The sequence below is a fragment of the Ascaphus truei genome, unplaced genomic scaffold (genome assembly GCF_040206685.1).
Source record: "Ascaphus truei isolate aAscTru1 unplaced genomic scaffold, aAscTru1.hap1 HAP1_SCAFFOLD_1071, whole genome shotgun sequence".
NCBI classification, from domain to species: Eukaryota; Metazoa; Chordata; class Amphibia; order Anura; family Ascaphidae; genus Ascaphus; species Ascaphus truei.
In genome coordinates, this window is record NW_027453937.1 from 35,001 (window position 1) to 53,915 (window position 18,915).

The 18,915-nt window shown below is 44.1% G+C and overlaps 1 protein-coding gene across 1 annotated transcript in view; it reads left to right on the forward strand.

Annotated features, from left to right (window-relative positions):
- The window catches only part of LOC142475119 (unconventional myosin-IXb-like), a 102,380-nt gene that overhangs the window by 18,589 nt on the left and 64,876 nt on the right, over nucleotides 1–18,915 (forward strand). Inside the window, 1 exon segment of the mRNA XM_075581132.1 lies at nucleotides 9,882–10,766. Coding sequence (XP_075437247.1) covers nucleotides 9,939–10,766 — 828 coding nt within the window. The 5' untranslated portion in view covers nucleotides 9,882–9,938.

The window sequence follows — 18,915 nt, forward strand, 5'->3', positions numbered from 1 at the left end:
CCCCATATATTCCACTGTGCGAGATTTACAAGCAGAGATCTTCAGATAACCGGTCACCTGCTCTGGATTTGAATAATATTACATGGGAGGAGATGTATCCAACTGCCAACCATTCTGTGCATGATTTGTTTGTCAACCTCCTGGGAGGAAGGTGGGGGGGCGTGGAATATTGTCTATTGCAGGAGTACTCAACTTCAGTCCTCATGGGCCACCAACAGGTCAGGTTTTAAGGATATCACTGCTTCAGCACAGGTGGTTTAATCAGAGGCTCTCTTGTGGTCACTGCGGAGTAAAGTTAGTTGCATGATCGTGGCGTCAGAGTGACGCCTACCCTTTGACCTAAGTTTCGCTTTCTCAAAAAAAGGTTTAAATTTGCCTCATCACTTGGGCCAATAGGGAGCGGCAGTGTCATCGGTTGCGACTTTTTACTGACTTGTGTGAAACGGGGGTTTAAAGACCAGGAAGTCCCGGCGCTACCTTTACTGGGAAATACCTCGGAAGCAGGTGGTCCACCGCGTTGATATTAATGCATTTCGGGGATCCCCTGATTCCCAACAATACCATTTTTAATGAGTTTTAAAATAGCCTTTAATTTCTATAGCAGGTTTTTGCCCACCTCCCAAGCAGTGCAAGATGTTTGCAACACTTTCCTGTTTGGGATAATTTGTTGCCAAATTTCCCAGCAGTTTGAGCTGCAAACTGCAACAATAGATAATGCTACCTTAGTAATACAGTATAAGGATACATTGTAGCTTCTGAGTTAGGCCTTGGATATAGTGTAGGCGTGCGTGCGCGCGACCGAACGCATGGAGTCACGTGTGGCTGTGATGTCACCAGGCTGGTTCACCCTCATTGGCTGAACCGCTCATGTGACGTGGCCGTGACGCGGCCATCACTCAAAACCCCCCAAATTATTTGTGTCTCAAATTATGCCGCGCTTCCTCGCGCACACTATAGCCAGCCTGATAGAGGTACTGCATTTTGTTCGCGCTGCGCGCCCTATGGCAACAGCCTTACACTGACTGAAGCGGCCATTATATTAGTCGCACAATGAGGATTTATAACAGGAGCACCAAATGATTGCCAGCTTAGGTAATAACACCAATAATACATGGCCCCATGCTTCACATATACAAATAAGAAAAGAAGGGGGGGATGTAGTATTGTTGCTTTAAAGGTGCAATCCCACATAGTCGGCCAGAAAATATACTTTAAAGTGTTTGTCTTCCCTAAACAAATCTAACACGGCTAAGAGCAAATATCTGACCGCTCCTTTTTGTTTTCCGGAAATTGATTAAAAAAACAGATTTTTTTTTTGAGCCTCTAAATGGGGAAGTGTTTTCTTCACCCTGTCCTCATTGGAGAACCTATAGGGATGTGAGGAGGGGGGCGCTCTGGCTGTACCACACACTTTTCACACTCACAGGAGAGCAGCCACAGGAAATCACACCCTCCCAAGTCTCACTTTAAAAAATAATATAAAAATACATCAGGGGTCATATTTGGATAAAAATGGCATCCATCACCCAGAGGGGACCCCTTACAGTGGAAATCGGGTAATGTAATTGGTTCGCTTTGGTCCTTGGAGGGACTGCCACTTTAACACAACCGCTAGCAAACATATGAGCTCTTGTAATTGTAGCCGTAATCCATGACCTAAAATGAATGAATATTTTGGCCGGGGCGGTAAGGCCGGGTAAGAAGATAAAGGAACCATTGGCGAGCGATGTCATCCGACCATATTTAGATTTTGCAACCTACTGTATCTTAATTGAACGTGATGTTTGTGAGAGCGAAGAATTGAGGAGACCAGCCCAGAAGGAGTCTTGGGTTACCATTAAACAGTTTTATTGGTGCCGAATCTGCGGACTCTCTATCTACCCAACATTTGCTTCTCCGCTAAGTGTGCCAGGAAACAATTGTGCGGCTCTATATACTGTAATATTTAGAGAAATGAAGCAGGTCTCCTCAATATAGCATTTTTGACCTTAAGTATTTGGACAATTTTACATGAATTCCAAACCATTTGTTGAAAGATATTAAGGTTGGTTTCAAAGGGATTTATTTTTGAAAGGCGCTCTCCCCCTCCCTCCCCCCTTTTTTTTCCCCAGCATACATATATTGTAATATTGATTTAAATACAGGTCACATAACTTTGTAGATGTTTATTAAATCGGATACAGTAACACACTTTAACCAGATTAGTGCAACACACAGCTGCCCCAGGCCTCGCAAAATTGAAAAGCGGACATGTAAACTCCCCATGGGTGTTGAGGCTCCGTAAACTATGTACTGTATATAGTATATTGCTTCCTCCTCCCATTTTACCTTCACCCAGCCCCTCCTGTAATTGCCCTAAGGGCACCGAAGCTGCTGTACCTGTTCTGTGTCTCCTGGACACTTTGTAATCTCACATATTAATACTGTGCCTAGTACAAAACTGCACTCTTGCTCTCGAGGAAAATAAACATTCTCCAGAAGAGGTATTCAATGGGGGGGAGGAAGGAGGAGATTAACAAATCCATACTTGGTGGGAATTTAACCCTCTTTCAAGTTTCAATCACACTTAACGTAAAGAATGAACTTAATTGTGAGAAAATTACATTACATTTCCATTTGCTTTGGGGATTGTCTTCATAATCTTATTTGTCACTCTTCTCCCCCTCCATTTTCTTGGCTAATGATGACAATGTAATTAGTTTACAGAAATCGACAAAGGAACAAAGTGTTTACCAATCTCTCTGCGTATGGAGAAGGAGTGGCTCAGTGAGTAAAGACACTGACTGGCACTGAGTTTGAAGCAGGGGAGTCTGGTTCAATTCCCGGTGTCTGCTCCTTGTGACCTTGGGCAAGTCACTTTATCTCACTGTGCCTCAGGCACCAAAAACATAGATTGTAAGCTCCACGGGGCAGGGACCTGTGCCTGCAAAATGTCTCTGTAAAGCGCTGCGTAAAACTAGCAGCGCTATACAAGAACATGCTATTATTATTATGCTACAGTTTATACACAGGTGTTTCGCAGAAGAGGTCCGGTAAAGATGGTTGTAAGCATAAATCTATATATATACGCTTATAGTGCCTTGCGACGGCGACAGCGACGTGACGTTGCTCCAAATCAAATACATTGACTCCGTCGCAAGTGCTTATAGTAAGCGCGATGGCGCGGCAAAAAAATTTGAAGGCAGGTCTATTAGATTTTTTTTTTTTTTTTTAGAGACAGTCGCCACATGTGACTGTATCTAAAGCAATCAGAGACCTCTGCCCGCCCCCTTTCAAAACCTAATTATAACTTTCGTGGGTGACGTCATCGGTCCCATCGCCAGCACTATAAGCGCTGCCTAAGCTGCCAGGAGATTTAGGAGGACGGTTCAGTGACAGGATGACATATTCTCTCCTAGACCCTCTACAATCTGACTTCCACACTGCTCACTCCACGGAAACAGCCCTCACTAAAATAACTGACCTCCATGCTGCCAAAGACAGAGGTTGTTACACTCTGCTCATATTACTCGACCTCTCTGCAGCATTTAATAGCGTGGACCACCCTCTTATCCTTCACATTCTCCATACTCTTGGTATTCGGAACAAAGCTCTATCCTGGATCTCATCCTACCTCTCCCATCGTACTTTCAGTGTCTCTTCTGATAACACCTCCACATCTATCGATCTCTCTGTGGGGATACCCCAGGGCTCTATACTGGGACCTCTTCTATTTTCTCTGTACACACTCTCTCTAGGTGACCTAATAACATCTTTTGGGTTTAAATATCACCTCTATGCTGACGACACACAAATGTACTTTTCAACACCCGACCTTACACCTGCTGTACAAACCAAAGTTTCTGAATGTCTCTGCTATATCATCCTGGATGGCCCTTCGCCGACTTAAACTCAACATGGCAAAAACAGAGCTCCTCACTTCCTCCCAAACCTGGCCCTACTACCTCCTTCCACATTACTGTTGGAACTACGATCATTCACCCAGTAGCCCAAGCACGCTGCCTAGGGGTCACACTCGACTCCTCTCACATTCGCCCCTCACATTCAAAACATTTCTAAAACCTGTCGCTTTTTCCTCCGCAATATAAAAAAAATACGCCCTTTCCTCTGTTGCTCGATTGCTAAAACTCTGACTCAGGCCCTCATTCTCTCCCGTCTTGATTACTGTAACCTCCTGCTGTCCGGCCTTCCTGCCTCTCACCTGTCTCCCCTACAATCTATCCTAAACGCTGCTGCCAGAATCACTCTACTCTTTCCTAGATCTGTCTCAGCATCTCCCCTCATGAAATCCCTCTCCTGGCTTCCGATCAAATCCCGCATCTCACACTCCATTCTCCTCCTCACTTTTAAAGCTTTACACTCTTCTGCCCCTCCTTACATCTCAGCCCTAATTTCTCGTTATGCACCATCCAGACTCTTGCGTTCTTCTCAAGGATGTCTTCTTTCTACCCCCTTTTGTATCTAAAGCCCTCTCCCGCCTTAAACCTTTTTCACTGACTGCCCCACACCTCTGGAATGCCCTTCCCCTCAATACCCGACTAGCACCCTCTCTATCCACCTTTAAGACCCACCTTAAGACACACTTGCTTAAAGAAGCATATGAATAGCACTGTGGATATGACTGGACACACGATACATAAAGCTTGGCCCCCTGCAGACGCACTTACCAGAATTCCCTCCTACTGTCTGTACGTTCTCCCTACCTACCAATTAGACTGTAAGCTCCTAGGAGCAGGGACTCCTCTTCCTTAATGTTACTTTTATGCCTGTAGCACTTATTCCCATGACCTGTTATTTATATTATCTGTTATTTATTTGATTACCACGTGTATTACTACTGTGAAGCGCTATGTACATTAATGGCGCTATATAAATAAAGACATACAATACAATACATGGACACTGGGAGATACAGAAAGTGGCAATGATAAAGGATGAGGGAGCAAGAATTATAGTAGGTTGAAGGCCATTTACTCGCTAAAGTTACCCTATGAAAGTATTCTACTATATGGAACCCTTAGGCCAGCAGTGCGCAAACTGGGGGGCGGGAACATTTGTAGGGGGGCGCGTGCGGTTACAGAGGCCCCGCGCTCTTCCCCACGGCATTTAATTTAAATGGGGCCTCTGTAACTCACTTACCTGCTCTCTGCGGGTCTTCGGCGGTGCGGCGTCAAATGACGCAGTTGGGTAATGTGATGTCACACGTCGCCAGGGCAACGCTAGTCAAATGACGCCGCGGGGTGACGTCACATGACCCGCGACATCATTCAACACCCAGTCATTGGGACGGGGGGGGCGCAAACGTTGCGGCTCCCGGACGGGCGCGCAGCTCAAGAAATTTGCATACCCCTGCCTAAGGCTACATTTATAGTGCCGGCGACGGTCACGTCAGGCTGCAGTCGCTGGAAATATCAAATTGAAATGACTTCCAGTGATCGCGACCAAGCCGTCACATCGAGCTTGCTATAAGCGCATGCGACGGCGGCAATGCAATTGTTTTCACGCGGCATCGCTGTCGTCGCCGGCACTATAAGCGCAGCCTTATTCTGTTATGATATTGTGGGTCCCAAGCAACCGCGGTCATCTTGCTTTTGTGTGTCGGATACCAATATGATTTCTTTGGAGAGGGGGGCAGTTTCAAAGGACTGCTCTAAGCAATCAGCCACTGACCCCTTGCAGTATTGTGTAGGTCAGTGACCTAAGTTCCCAATTTAACTTCCTCATGTCCAAGAAAAACTTCTTTGCAGTGTTCATTTCCTTTCTGAATGAGTAGCCGAAACTCTCCTAGAGGAGGGAGAGAGCGTTTATCAGACCGGAAGGTACACTCATTATATGTGGAGGGATTTTGATTAACTTTCTCCAGAAAAGCGATGTAGGGGGCAGTGACTCTCAAGTAATTCACTTTCTACCTTTAAATGTAACAGATTGTGATCAATTTTAATAGACCAGTGAGTTCTTTTATAGATAAATATTGTAGTGCACAGAGCTTTCCCAACCTCATGGGGTTCTGTATATGTGAAGACGCCCATAAGGTTGGGAAACCAGTGAGGTTGGGAAAGCTCTGTCCATGTGAAGAAGAACCCAGTGAGGTTGGGAAAGCTCTGTCCATGTAAAGAAGCTACAGAGCTTTCCCAACCCCACGGGGCTCTTCTTCACATGGACAGAGCTTTATACACCTCTTTGTGTGGGCAGAGCTTTCCAAATCTCACTTGTCTCTTCACACTTGCACACACGATTACATCAATGAACAACTCGTGTGTTACCTTTTTATTGGAGCAAGAATCCACAAGGAATGTTCAGGAAGTGAACTGCCCATCTTCTTTTCTTCATAATCTGAGACTCTTCCAAACTAGGAGGTCATTTATATCTATATCAGGCAGCTAGAGTTTAACATAATGAATTCCGCTCACAGAAGCATGACATAAATAGTGTCCACAAAATTCAGCAGCAGGAGGAGATGACTGTGCAAAGGAGCATGTTATCTTTTATTCTGTCTGTGTCCGAGGCGGCCTTTTTAATTTTTTTTTTTCAGATGTTAAATTGCCCTAGGCCAGGAGTGGGCAACTCCAGTCCTCAAGGGCCACCAACATTTCAGGTTTTCAGGATACCCCTGCTTCAGCACTGGTGGCTCAATCAGTGGTTCAGTATGATTAAGACTGGAGTTGCCAACCCCTGCCCTAGACAGACCTCTTGCTGTGACTCAGTCCGGCTGGCATGAGTGCAGTGTGGACGTACAACCGAAATCATTTCCTGACCGTTACAAAGAATGTGCTTTCTACGAGCAGTCTTTGATTCATAGACCCAAGGCCCGGAGGGAATTGAGCAGTGGAGGGGTTCTTTGGGATTTTGTGGTTCTGTTTTTTTGCTCTGCCTGGCCCCAAATTCAATATGGTGGGAAGCCGCTTTCCAGTGTTGGAAAAGAGAGTCTCCATTCCCAAAGAGTGGGACTAAAATTTTCTGTGCAGTATAATTCCATGTGCTATCTTTGTAGTGGTCGGTGACCGTCTGTATAGAAATGGATCGGACCAGAAAACATTTGCTGAGAATTCCATAAAGTCCTAAAAGGAAAGACCTTCATGATCTGAAGTTATAGGAGTATTGTAATGTTGTTGTAAATGTATTTAAGACTTACATTTTCATTCAATGATGATTAATATCGGTGTGGATGTTTCACAAGCATTTCTGTAATCTGTATAGATTAATACTTTTCTGTTACCTTTTTCTTAAACCCAGTGTCTGCTAGTGTGGCTTCAATAGTTAGTGTGGAAAATATTACTTCTAACAGCTTAAAAAGGCAGTTCGAGCGGCACATAACAAAAAAAAAAAATATTTTTTTAATATATTTAGCATTTGATTACCTTTTATTGAAAATGAATTACCTAAGCTGCCGAACGATTCGTTCTCCCGGGATCGATCAGCAAAGATCCTGCTTCCCAGGGTTCACTAAATGGGCAGTAAGGGAAAAAAGAACAGACCGCGCACAACTCAGTGTAATCAATTAAAATATATTGAAATAAAGTGAAGGTGGTGTTAACAGCCCCTTTTTTGTACGTGCATTTATCAGGCGATACATGAATCTCGGCACGTTATAAACTGGGACAGTGTTCACACCGTGTGAGATCACTGCTCCAGTTGGTAACGTGACGAAATTCATGTATTGCCTGATAACATCACCCCTTTGTACGTGCATTTATCACCACCTTCACTTTATTTCAATGTATTTTAATTGATTACACTGAGTTGTGTGCGGTCTGTTCTTTTTTTCTTCTTTAATAGTCACATAGGATGTTGCGCCATCTGAAGCAGCACAGCAGCAGACTCTATTATTGTTAAGGTTTTCTCCTTATTCTAATATCACGATTCACTTTATGGTTCACTTTATGGTTGTGTATTTAGTATTCACTGATATATCACTGTCATTATTATTTTATTTGATACACCGAGTCATCACTTATTAGTTATTTTAACTGTTATGGTTGAAGGTTAATATTATTCACTAAAATATATATAATTGGTAGCGCAGATTTTTTCACTTTTTACTTTTTTCACTAAATGGCCGCCTTTCAGTTTATATCAATCATATCAATCTTTCAGTCATTGTAAGGCCGCGTCCATGGATAGTGCTTGCGGGCGGAGGCGCGCTTCCGCTCGGCACTTAGCCCCTACAGCCGCAATGAGAGCGGCTTTAGTAGGGGCTCGTCTACGCTTCCGCAAGCGCGCGGAAGCGTAGGTCTTAGGAAAATTTTTCATTTTCCCGCTTGCCGGAGCGCAAGGCCGGTCACGTGAGCAGTTCGCCCAATGAGGGCGAACCAGCTCCGTGACGTCACTGGTCCGCCCGCCGACACGCCCACGGACGGCGCGCTTTCTAAGGCCTTTCCCTCAGCCTCAGCGCGCCTCTGTCCGCCAGCAATAACCAGGGCCGAGGCCTAATTCAGGCAGCTCCAATGTATTCTTTTATATTACAAGGTATCATTACCTATTGTTACAGTTTGCAGCTCAAACATCTGGGAATATTGGCAACAAAGTATCACAAACATCTTGCACAGCTGGGGATGTGTGCTATAAACCTGCTATAGAAATCAAAGGATGATCAGTATATTCGAGCAGCAAAACAAGTGACATCTTATATAGGTTTTTTTTATTTTTTTTTTCAATCAGTTCTGTATTATTAGATAATACTTATTAGTGCATTTAAAAAAAAAATATTATTAAACTCTTAATGTCATTTTTAATGAGTTGTTTTTTTATTTTTTTAAAGCATCCTTTTATTTCTATTGCAGGTTTTAGCACACCTAGCAAGATCTTTGCAACACTTTCCTATTTGTGATAATTTGTTGCCAATATTCCCAGCAGTTTGAGCTGCAAACTGTAACAATAGATAATGATACCATAGTAATATAAGAACACATTGTAGCTGCTGAGTACCCTGACTGAAGGATTGATTGAAACTGAAAGGCAGCCATTATGTTAGTCACAAAATCAGGATTTTTACAGATTTATAACCGGAGCACCAAACAATTGCCAGCTAAGGTATGACTGTAGAATTAGACATTGTCGCACGCTTTACATACACAACTAAAAAAATGAGAGAGAGGAGGAATGTAGTAACGCTGCTTAAAAACTCATCAAACATGGCAATAAGACACAACCGGGAAGCCACATAGTAAACCCCAGGTCGGTACTCTTGTAGGGCCCCACACTACCCGTTATTCCCCCACAACAATGGTGGAGATGACGGGATAAGTCCTTACACAGGACAGACCTTAGTATGGGGTTATAGACTTCTAATTGAGACAAATGTTCGAAGCAATTGTCTTATTTATAATTAAGATGATATCCAATTCCTACTTAATCTGTATGTTGTGTGCCCCCCCCCCGCCCTCCTCCTTTTAACTTTAGTACCCTTCCCCATCAAACAAAAGTTAATGTATTAATGTAAACTGTTAATATATATCTTCTATAAAAATTGTAAGATGGAAAATAATGGCATTGAGTTAATACAATTAACTATTACCTAATACTATCGGACTGATTTATTAAAAACGCACATGTAGGATATTGCCTAGACTGTTTCTCTAAGGCTATGAATGGCTTATGTATGACACTCTCCAAAAAATAGAGTATTTAATGGTGTTTTTTTGTTTTTTTCCTAGTCTCTTGTGACTACAGGTAAATTATCCCAAAGTGTGTGTGTTTTTTTTTTTTTTTCTGTTTGCCATAGCGGCTTTTCTGCCACCATTAAACAATCAGTGCAGAGCCAGCAAACCCACTTCAGGACATCTGTTTTGTTTTTTGGGCTCCTCCATTTAAACGTTGGTTGCGTGCTATGTATTGTTGCGGTCAAATCTGTGTTGCATTTAAAACCTCACTTTGCCTTCCAGATGCTGAATGCAGCTCTCTGATACAACACGGCATGCCGGATCCAGGACAGGGGCAGGATGAGTTTAAAAAATGGCGCCGGCCATGAGAAAGGGTTCCACGATCTCTACATTTACCCACAACTCTCTCCAGGGAGCAACTCCTGCTGTACGGTTCCAGCCACTAAAGAGTCGTCAACCTCTGATGTCATCAGGGACGCGGTGTCTGTCCTGGGGCTGGACATCTCCAAGTGCTACGTGTTGGCAGAGGTGAAGGAGTCGGGAGGGGAGGAGTGGGTGCTTGATCTCAACGACTCGCCCGTTCAACGGGTGTTGCTGTGGCCCCGGAGAGCCCAGGGGAAGCACCAGCAGGTGGATGGCTACTACTTCCTTCTGCAGGAGAGGAACCAGGACGGGAGCATTAAATATGTTCACCTGCCTCTGGTGTCCGATGAGAAGGAGGCCCGCAGGCTGGTGGAGAGGGGCTTCCTGCCCCGGCCTCAGGAGGACTATGATGACCTGTGTAACTTGCCAAAGTTGAGGGAGTCTGCTATCTTGGGCAACCTAAAAACCCGCTTCCTGAAGCAGAAAATCTATACTTACGCAGGGAGCATCCTGATAGCCATTAATCCCTTCAAGTTCCTACCCATCTACAACCCTAAGTACGTGAAGATGTACGACAACCACCAGCTGGGGAAGCTGGAGCCCCACATCTTCGCCATCGCGGACGTGTCCTATCACACCATGCTGAAGAAGCGCATCAACCAGTGCATTGTCATCTCCGGAGAGAGCGGCTCAGGAAAGACGCAGAGCACCAACTTCCTCATACACTGCCTGACTGCGCTGAGCCAGAAGGGCAACGCCAGTGGGGTGGAGAGGACCATACTGGGCGCCGGGCCAGTTCTGGAGGTAAAGGGAGGGTTTGGGTATACCATGTCCAATTAAAGGGACAGTCCTATGTAGGATCAAAGTGTACAATGCCAGTAACATGTTTGTTGAAGGGACCTATAACAGATATTTGATGGGCTAAAGATGCGAAGGGTCTTTAATGGCCCATTTAAGGAGTCCGTGCCTCCTGGGACCAAACTACTAATAGCAGTAACATATTTACATCACATCTGGGGATTTACTTTTTTTGTACTAATCTGCCACCCATACGTAAAGTTTATTTGTAAACGTGGTGAGCTGAAACTTGTGAGGGGTTTCCTTTCCTCTGGCTCTTTCCTTTTTGTCTGTCCCTGTGTGCAACAAGCGTTTAAATGGGTAAAGCCCTGTCTCTCCCTCACCCTTTGTTATTGGCTCTCTGATGAGGATGCGTGGGCCAAGGGTACATCACACACTTTACTGATAAACTCGCAAAGGACCCCTGAGAAATGCATTTGTAATTAATTTCCAAAGGAGCAAAATATTTGCTTTTAGCGTGGTTAGATTTAATTTCAGGAAGACACTGCTATTCTTTCGGAAAGTTTGTTTTATCAGCCATTGGCCCCTTTTTAAGGCCTCAAGTTGTCTTTCAATGATCTAAAAATATTTTCCTTTATGAAATCTTATTATGATTTTATTTATATTGCTTCAACGCGCTCCGCAGCACAGGGGTGAGTGAGCGACAATACCAAGCAGATTCATTTCAATGCTAGTTAACCCTAAAGGTCAAGGGTGCTCAACTCCAGTCCTCAAGCTGCCCAACAGGTCAGGTTTTCAGGATATCCCTGCTTCAGCACAGGTGGCTCAATCAGGCTGTCGATTGAGCCAACTGTGCTGAAGCTGGGATATCCTGAAAACCTGACCTGTTTGGGGGAGGGGTGGACTGGATTTGAGCACCCCGGCACTAGGTCACTGCTCCAAGAGAGTCTTCTTTTTCATCCTAATCACACATTTTGTTGTGATATTCCACTGGAGCATTCAACAGTGGGGAAATATCAATATCAGATCATTTTACCTGGGTCTCTTGAATATGGCAGCCATTTCGATATTTCTTACAATTGGCATACAACACACGTAATCTAGACGAACATAATACATTGGATTCATTCTGATTTATGAGAGGCTAGCTAATTAGATTTGTTTACGTTAGCAATGAGCATCTAAGAGGGGATATCAAAAGAACTATTCATCCCACGGGCAGTACAAAGGACTCGGGGGCCATCCCTTAAGGTTGGAGGAAAGTAGATTTCACCAGCAACAAATGAAAGGGTTCTTTACAGTAAGAGCAGTTACAATGTGGAATTTATAACCCATGGAGACTGTGATGGCAGATACAATAGATACCTTCAAAAAAAGGTTGGACATCTTTTTAGAAAGGAAAGGTATGCAGGGATATACCAAATAAGTAAACATGGGAAGGATGTTTATCCAGGGAGTAATTGGAATATTTGGAGTCGGGAAGGAATTTATTTCCCCCCCATGGAGATATCATTGGATGACGATATGTCACTGGGGTTTCTTTGTTTGCCTTCCTATGGATCAAAATACTGCAAGTACAAATACTGTATAGGCTAAGTATCTGTTGTCTAAATTTAGCATCAGTTGAACTTGATGGACGTAAGTCTTTTTTTCAACCCGGTGTAACGTGTCACAAATTGAGACACTCTAAACATGCTTGTATATATTTTGTGTACACCTTTTCTATTATGGGTATATATTTATACATGTATGTGTACAGATTTACACCCGCGTGCATTTACTCCCGCTATATTGCAAGCCATCCACATGAAGGGCTGTGTACAGAAGTGTTCTCTTGGTTATGATGCTTTGCTGACCTCAGCACCTCGCCCCTCTGCAGCCGGAACCTCTCCTGAGCCAATCGCTTCTCTGTGGCTTTTCCTTCCCGTTTCTCTCTGTTAGAAACATTAACTCTTTCTGACTGAGTTACTGCCACCCCCCCCCCCCCCCAGCCTGGCATCAAAGAGGTTAATCCTATAATACTTCTAATGTCATGAGAAGGGGTTAACTATGCAATGAAATCTATATCATCTATACACACTAGCGCGCACACACTGATGCACATTAACCCGCGCACACAGTGATGGACACTGACACGCATATATACATATATTATACACACACATGCCCCCACATTAACAAATATACACACACGGTCAGTGTGCATGTGTCAGCGTATTCATTTGTAAATGCGTAGCGGTGTGTAGATTGACACACTGACACAAAAACTGACACACACCGATGCACATTAACAAATGAACACACTGACACATATATACACATACACACACTGATATACAATAACAAAGGGTCGTGCTGCATATATACATACACACAGACTCACATTCCCATGTGCCGATTCTTGGTGTCATAATGCCCACCTTTAAAACAAGCCCAATGCAAAGATGCCTCTCCCCTTGTGATGTTACAAGAGGGCACAGAGCACCAATACTATTTCTCTATTACAAGCCCAAGAACACAGGATTTCTGTTATAGCGGTACTATACATGTAGTATACACACTTTAACAACGGGATTCAGCTTTCTCCTCCTTGCCCTACGCTGCCAGAGGGGCCCTGAGCTAGGCGGTTAACAAAACAAGGCTGGACCACTACTTTTTATTTGTTAGACAAAAAGTCGTTTCTTCAATGCAGAAAGAATGGTGTTGAGAGGGCTTGAAACGAACGAACGTGGCAGTGTTCGCATTTAAGAAGGGTGTATACAGAATGCTGTACATCTTCCCCAGGGCAAGACACTGTGTCCCCAGCATCTGCCAAGTTGCAGTGGTGAGGGAGGGATTTACCCGGCACTTTCAGAGACGTCACATTACGGAAAACTTGGCAGAGGGATGAGTTTCTCCTACAACGTTTTTGTTTTTCTATCCGCCTTTTTCATTCCCTTTTATTTAAACACTTTGCAGATTTGTGTATGAGAACTGATGCCTCTGCTTATTGGTGCCTTTTAAAATGTTTTCATTTTGAAATGCGGTTTGCAAGGCCCAGTTTGAGGATGCTCCCTCTGGGTTGCGGAAGCCTAGAGCGTGATGTGCGGAAGCAGACGGGCCGAGATAAGCGACCGCCTGCTCCTTCCCTGCTCGCACGGTGCATCGTGAGGACTAAGGGACTGCCTGCTTCTTCCTCACACGGTGCATCGTGGGGGATTAAGGGACCGCATGCTGCTGCTTCCTCGCACGGTGCATCGTGGGGGATTAAGGGACCGTCTGCTCCTTCCTCTCATGGTGCATCGTGGGGGATTAAGGGACTGCCTGCTTCTTCCCTGCTTGCATGGTGCATCGTGGGGTATTAAGGGACCGCTTGCTCCTTCCTCACACGGTGCATTGTGGGGGATTAAGGGACCGCCTGCTCCTTCCTCTCACGGTGCATCGTGGGTGGATTAAGGGACTGCCTGCTTCTTCCCTGCTTGCATGGTGAATCGTGGGGGATTAAGGGACCGCTTGCTTCTTCCTCACACGGTGCATCTTCTAATCTTTTGGTGGTGTCAATCCCAGCACTCGCATGAATTGTTACAAATGATGGCGTTGATGTATAAGCAGATAAACATCAGGGACCCTGTATGAATTTTGGCTCCCTGTAACAACTCCTATTGCCGAAAATAATCGCTCCCTATAACCTCTTATTACTCCATATAACCGCTTCCTATAACTCCTCCTATTGCTCCATATATCCGCTCCCTATAACTCCTATTGCCCCATGTAACTGCTCACATTGCCCCATATAACCGCACCTTATAAATCCCTCTTGTTAATACGCTGCTCCAGTTTTTACTCCAACTGCTTTGACAAGGGCCCCTTTAAGCGTAAATGAATGTGAATCCCCAAATCATTCATTTCCTCCTACATTTTGGTTTGTCTTATTGAAGTAACTAAATGTTGAGGCCTGTGTCGTCTGTGTCTTCTGTGTCTGTGTGTTACTTTCCAATGGACCAAAATTACAAGAGACTTGAGACATGGCATGCTGCTGCTTCTGTTTTTATGGGGTTCTTACTCTGTCAGGGGTGAAGCATACCCATTTAATATCTGCAACATATAAAGGTGTTTTTTTGTTTTTTTCTAAAATTGTTTCGCTAGGAAGTAATACATTGAGGTACCTCTCACTTTTCAAGAAATGTCCTGGGCACATGGTTATGATGACAATACGTGGTTTACATTAAATGAACAGAGGTTACACATTCAATGTACAGACATTTCACGGACAGTTAGAGAGAATATGTTCTGGGCGTATGTAACTGTTACAGACCAGATAAGTGTGAGATTGCTGAAGTCTTGAAAGAACTTGGATTGTTGGCGGCTTTGAGTCTCTGGCAGGATGTTCCAGACATGAGGTGCACGGTAACAGGAGGAGCGGGCGGATTCCTTGTTGAACCTTGGGACAGTGAACAGCCTTCTGCAGTCAGATCTCTGGTGGGAAGAGCTGCGTGTGGTAGTAGGGGTGAGGAACGTGTTCAGAAAGTATTTGAAGGCAAGACAGGAAAAATGTACTTTGCGCCTGGATTTGAGTGATAGCCAATCTAGGTAATGGAGCATTGTGCAGTGATATGTAGTAGTTACATTGTAGTACAAAGCGGTATATCGAGTTGTAGAGGGTGTCTAGTTTGGTGGGTCTGTGAGTGTACAGATCAGTGTATATATTGGTGTGTAAACAAGAGGAAAAAAAGTATCCCACAAGTAGCACTCTGGTATTCAAAAAAATATAAATGTATTCATCACAAGAAGTAAAATAGTCTCTCAAACCCTCACATATCAAAAAACCTTGCTAAACACCCCATAGACTGAGGACCCGCTGCGGTCGGCAACGTGTGCGGCCGCGCGCGCCACCAGCCCCTTACCTGCAATCTGTTGGTCCCTGCTGCCTCCTCCCTCCATGGCTCACTACGTGCTGTGATGCATCAGCCGGCCAGTGCTACCAGAAGGTGGTGTTCTGAAGCATTGACGCGTCACGTGGTGCGCGAGTGTGCCAATGAGGCGGGAAGGAGCTACGGGAGGTGGCGTGTGTGTGTCTGTCTGTCTGTGTCTGCCGACAGGGGTGCGGATGAACTAACGGGTCCTCCGCTCAAACCATGCTCCCTACAGACCGCAGGTAGCGGTCAATTGCCTCTCAGCGCGCCGCTTGCATGCAGTGCGTGCGCGCTGACAGAGGCAGCTGGGCCCCGGCCAAAGGTGTAGTAAACCAGGTAACAGTGACTTGGTTAATGCACATATAACACCTGCATTTCAATGTGTAGAAATTGGTGTGTCTGTGTTGGAATCAATACATGTTACTGTGTGACTCAGTGTGTGTTTTTATGTTGCGGATAAAGAGTATCAGGTGGCCAGCAGCTATAAGTGGCAGACTGCACCCCATGCCTACCAAAGCCACTGGCAACGCATTACTCTGCATATACCACTGTGCATGTTGTGTTACATAGTTACATAGTAGATGAAGTTGAGAAAAGACCTGCGTCCATCAAATTCAACCTATGCTAAATTTAGATGACAGATACTTTATCCTATATCCGTACTTACAGCATATTGATCCAGAGGAAGTCAAACAAAAAAACCCCAGTGACACATCATCCAATGATATCTCATAAGGGGAAAAATAAATTCCTTCCTGACTCCAAATATTGTATTACCTCTCTCCTCTTTGTATCGCACTGAGGAGGTATATGCAGTGTCCTGTAGGCCTGCCAGTCCTTCTCTAGGTCTACATGGCTTTGGGAGAGAAGGGGTTTGCCAGTGTTTCCTGTGACCTCATGGCCCTGACTCTCATCCCAGTCAGGATTTCTCCTGCCTGGCTCTCTGCATCATAACCAGAAAACTGGTGTTTCTTCACCATCTGAGAGCCATCTGCTGAAAAAGCATCACAGTTTTCTATAGCACACATAGCTCTTGCTTTTTTTTTCATGATTTATTGAAGTTGCAATAAAGCGAGCACTCCAGCCATGTGACACTTTATTTAATGTTCTCGAAAAAATATGAAATATTGTGCATTCTGTGATATTTTTCGTCTTCACACGCGGTTAATTAGGAACCTAAATTTGCATTGTTTCATGAAGGGTTAGTTAAGTGCTCGTTCCTGAGGAAAGAAAGCAGCGAAAATGCCAAGATTGCAGTGATTGCGGCCAAGATTTATAAAATGTTTTTTTATACAATAAAAAAAAGCCTAGTGTTTCCATGCAAGTTTCTCTAAAACAATGATTCCCAACCTTTTTTACACTGGCATCCCGGCCATAGAAAATATTTGTTCTGCAAACACCTAATAAATCTTATTGCCTACTTAACAGACTATAGCTAACAAAAATGTGTGACCGATCCTAGGCAGTATAGTGTCCTGAGCTCGTGGGGGGAACACGCACTTAATAAGGCCTCAAACTGCCCCTCCGTGTGTTCAGACAGCATGTGTGGTATAGCTGTCAATTACTGCGGGAGCTTACAAAGTCACGCCCCACAAAGTTCTTCTGCTGTGGGGAGTAACACTGAGCTCATGCTGTGATTGACATATATACCACAGATTCCAAGTTGCAATTTGGGGCCTTACGGAGTGCACAGTCCCCACACAGGCTTAAGAACCCATTACATATCCCAAGCCTGGGATCCGCCATTACATATTTTCTTGGACGAACCCCATGTTGGGAATCGCTGCAAAAAACCTGCAATACAAACACACAATATATTGCAGAGCTGTGCAAGACATTTGCAAACATATAACTGAAGACGTAAGAAAATGTTGCTGTGATATTGTGAAGAAGATCATTGAGGATAACAAAAGCTTACAGACAAAGCAACGACTTATTGTGGGGAAGAAGGAAATATTGTACTCAAACAAGACGATGGATCAACCATAAGAGACACTGCACTTATGGAGTGGACTTCTTCACGGAATTGTACACGAACACAGATAACACACGGCATAATCCAGCAGCGGCCAAGCGAAAATAAATCACCAATCAGGTACCATGCGTCTTTCCAGAAGTGACAAAAGCAATAAAGTCCATGAAGAATGGGAAGGCTCCTGGGGAAAGGTGGAATTACACCTGAAATCTTGAAAGAAACTGGGGGGGGGGGGGGAAAGTAGAAAAAGAATCATTGCAAGACTATACGTGCTGCTTGAAGAACAGGACGATTCAAGAACAATGGAGCAATACCATAGTTGTCGTCATCCACAAGAATGGAGACAAAGAACTCAAGAACTACTGATCAATCTACTTCCAATAACAAGATTGTTAAGAAGATCCTCACTAATCCGTTGCAACAGACCCTGGACTTTGCCTAGCCTAGAGAGAAAGCAGGATCTCGCAGTGGATACAACACAATGGATCACATCCAAGTCATACATGAAGTTATTTCCCGAAGTAGAGAGTACGATCTACCCCTCATTTTAAAATTCATAGATTCCGAAAAAACATTTGATGCTGTCTATACCTCAGTGGTCCTAGATGCATGAAGACCATGTTGAAGTGTACCTTGGTATTATAAAGAACATTTATTAGCGAGCCACATCAACCATTAGATTATTATGAATATACTAGCAAGCTAAGAATCAGCACTGGAGTGCCAAAGGGAGACACCATGTCACCAAAGCTTTTCACTGCAACACTTGAATTGTTTAAGACATTTAAATGGAAAGGAAATAAAATCAACAGTGAATATTTTGAGTCACCTACGATTTGCTGATGACATTTTTACCAAAAGTCCAGAAGACTTCCAGCAGCAAATTGTAGAACTCGCTGAAGAAATGCATGAATATGCGCCTCCATATGAATCTCAGTAAGACCAAAGTAATTCTCAACAATTGGGTCAAAGTCTGCAAAGATGAAAATAAACTGAATAGAACTAGAAGAAATTGAAGAGTCTACCTTGACCGGCAAGTAACAATGGATGGGAACCTTTTGACAGAAATCAATAGATTAATGAAGACGTGACGGAGCACATTTGGAAGAAACGAGACTATATTTCAAGGAAGCCATCCACTGTGCCTCAAGAAGTAGTATTCTGCCTGTGCTCACGTTTGGATGTGAAACTTGGACCCCAAAGGCTCGCAACCACAATACCTGGAAGATCCTTGTGGATGCCTTCATCCAGCAGTGAATCGACAAGGGCTGGGAGATAATAGATATTA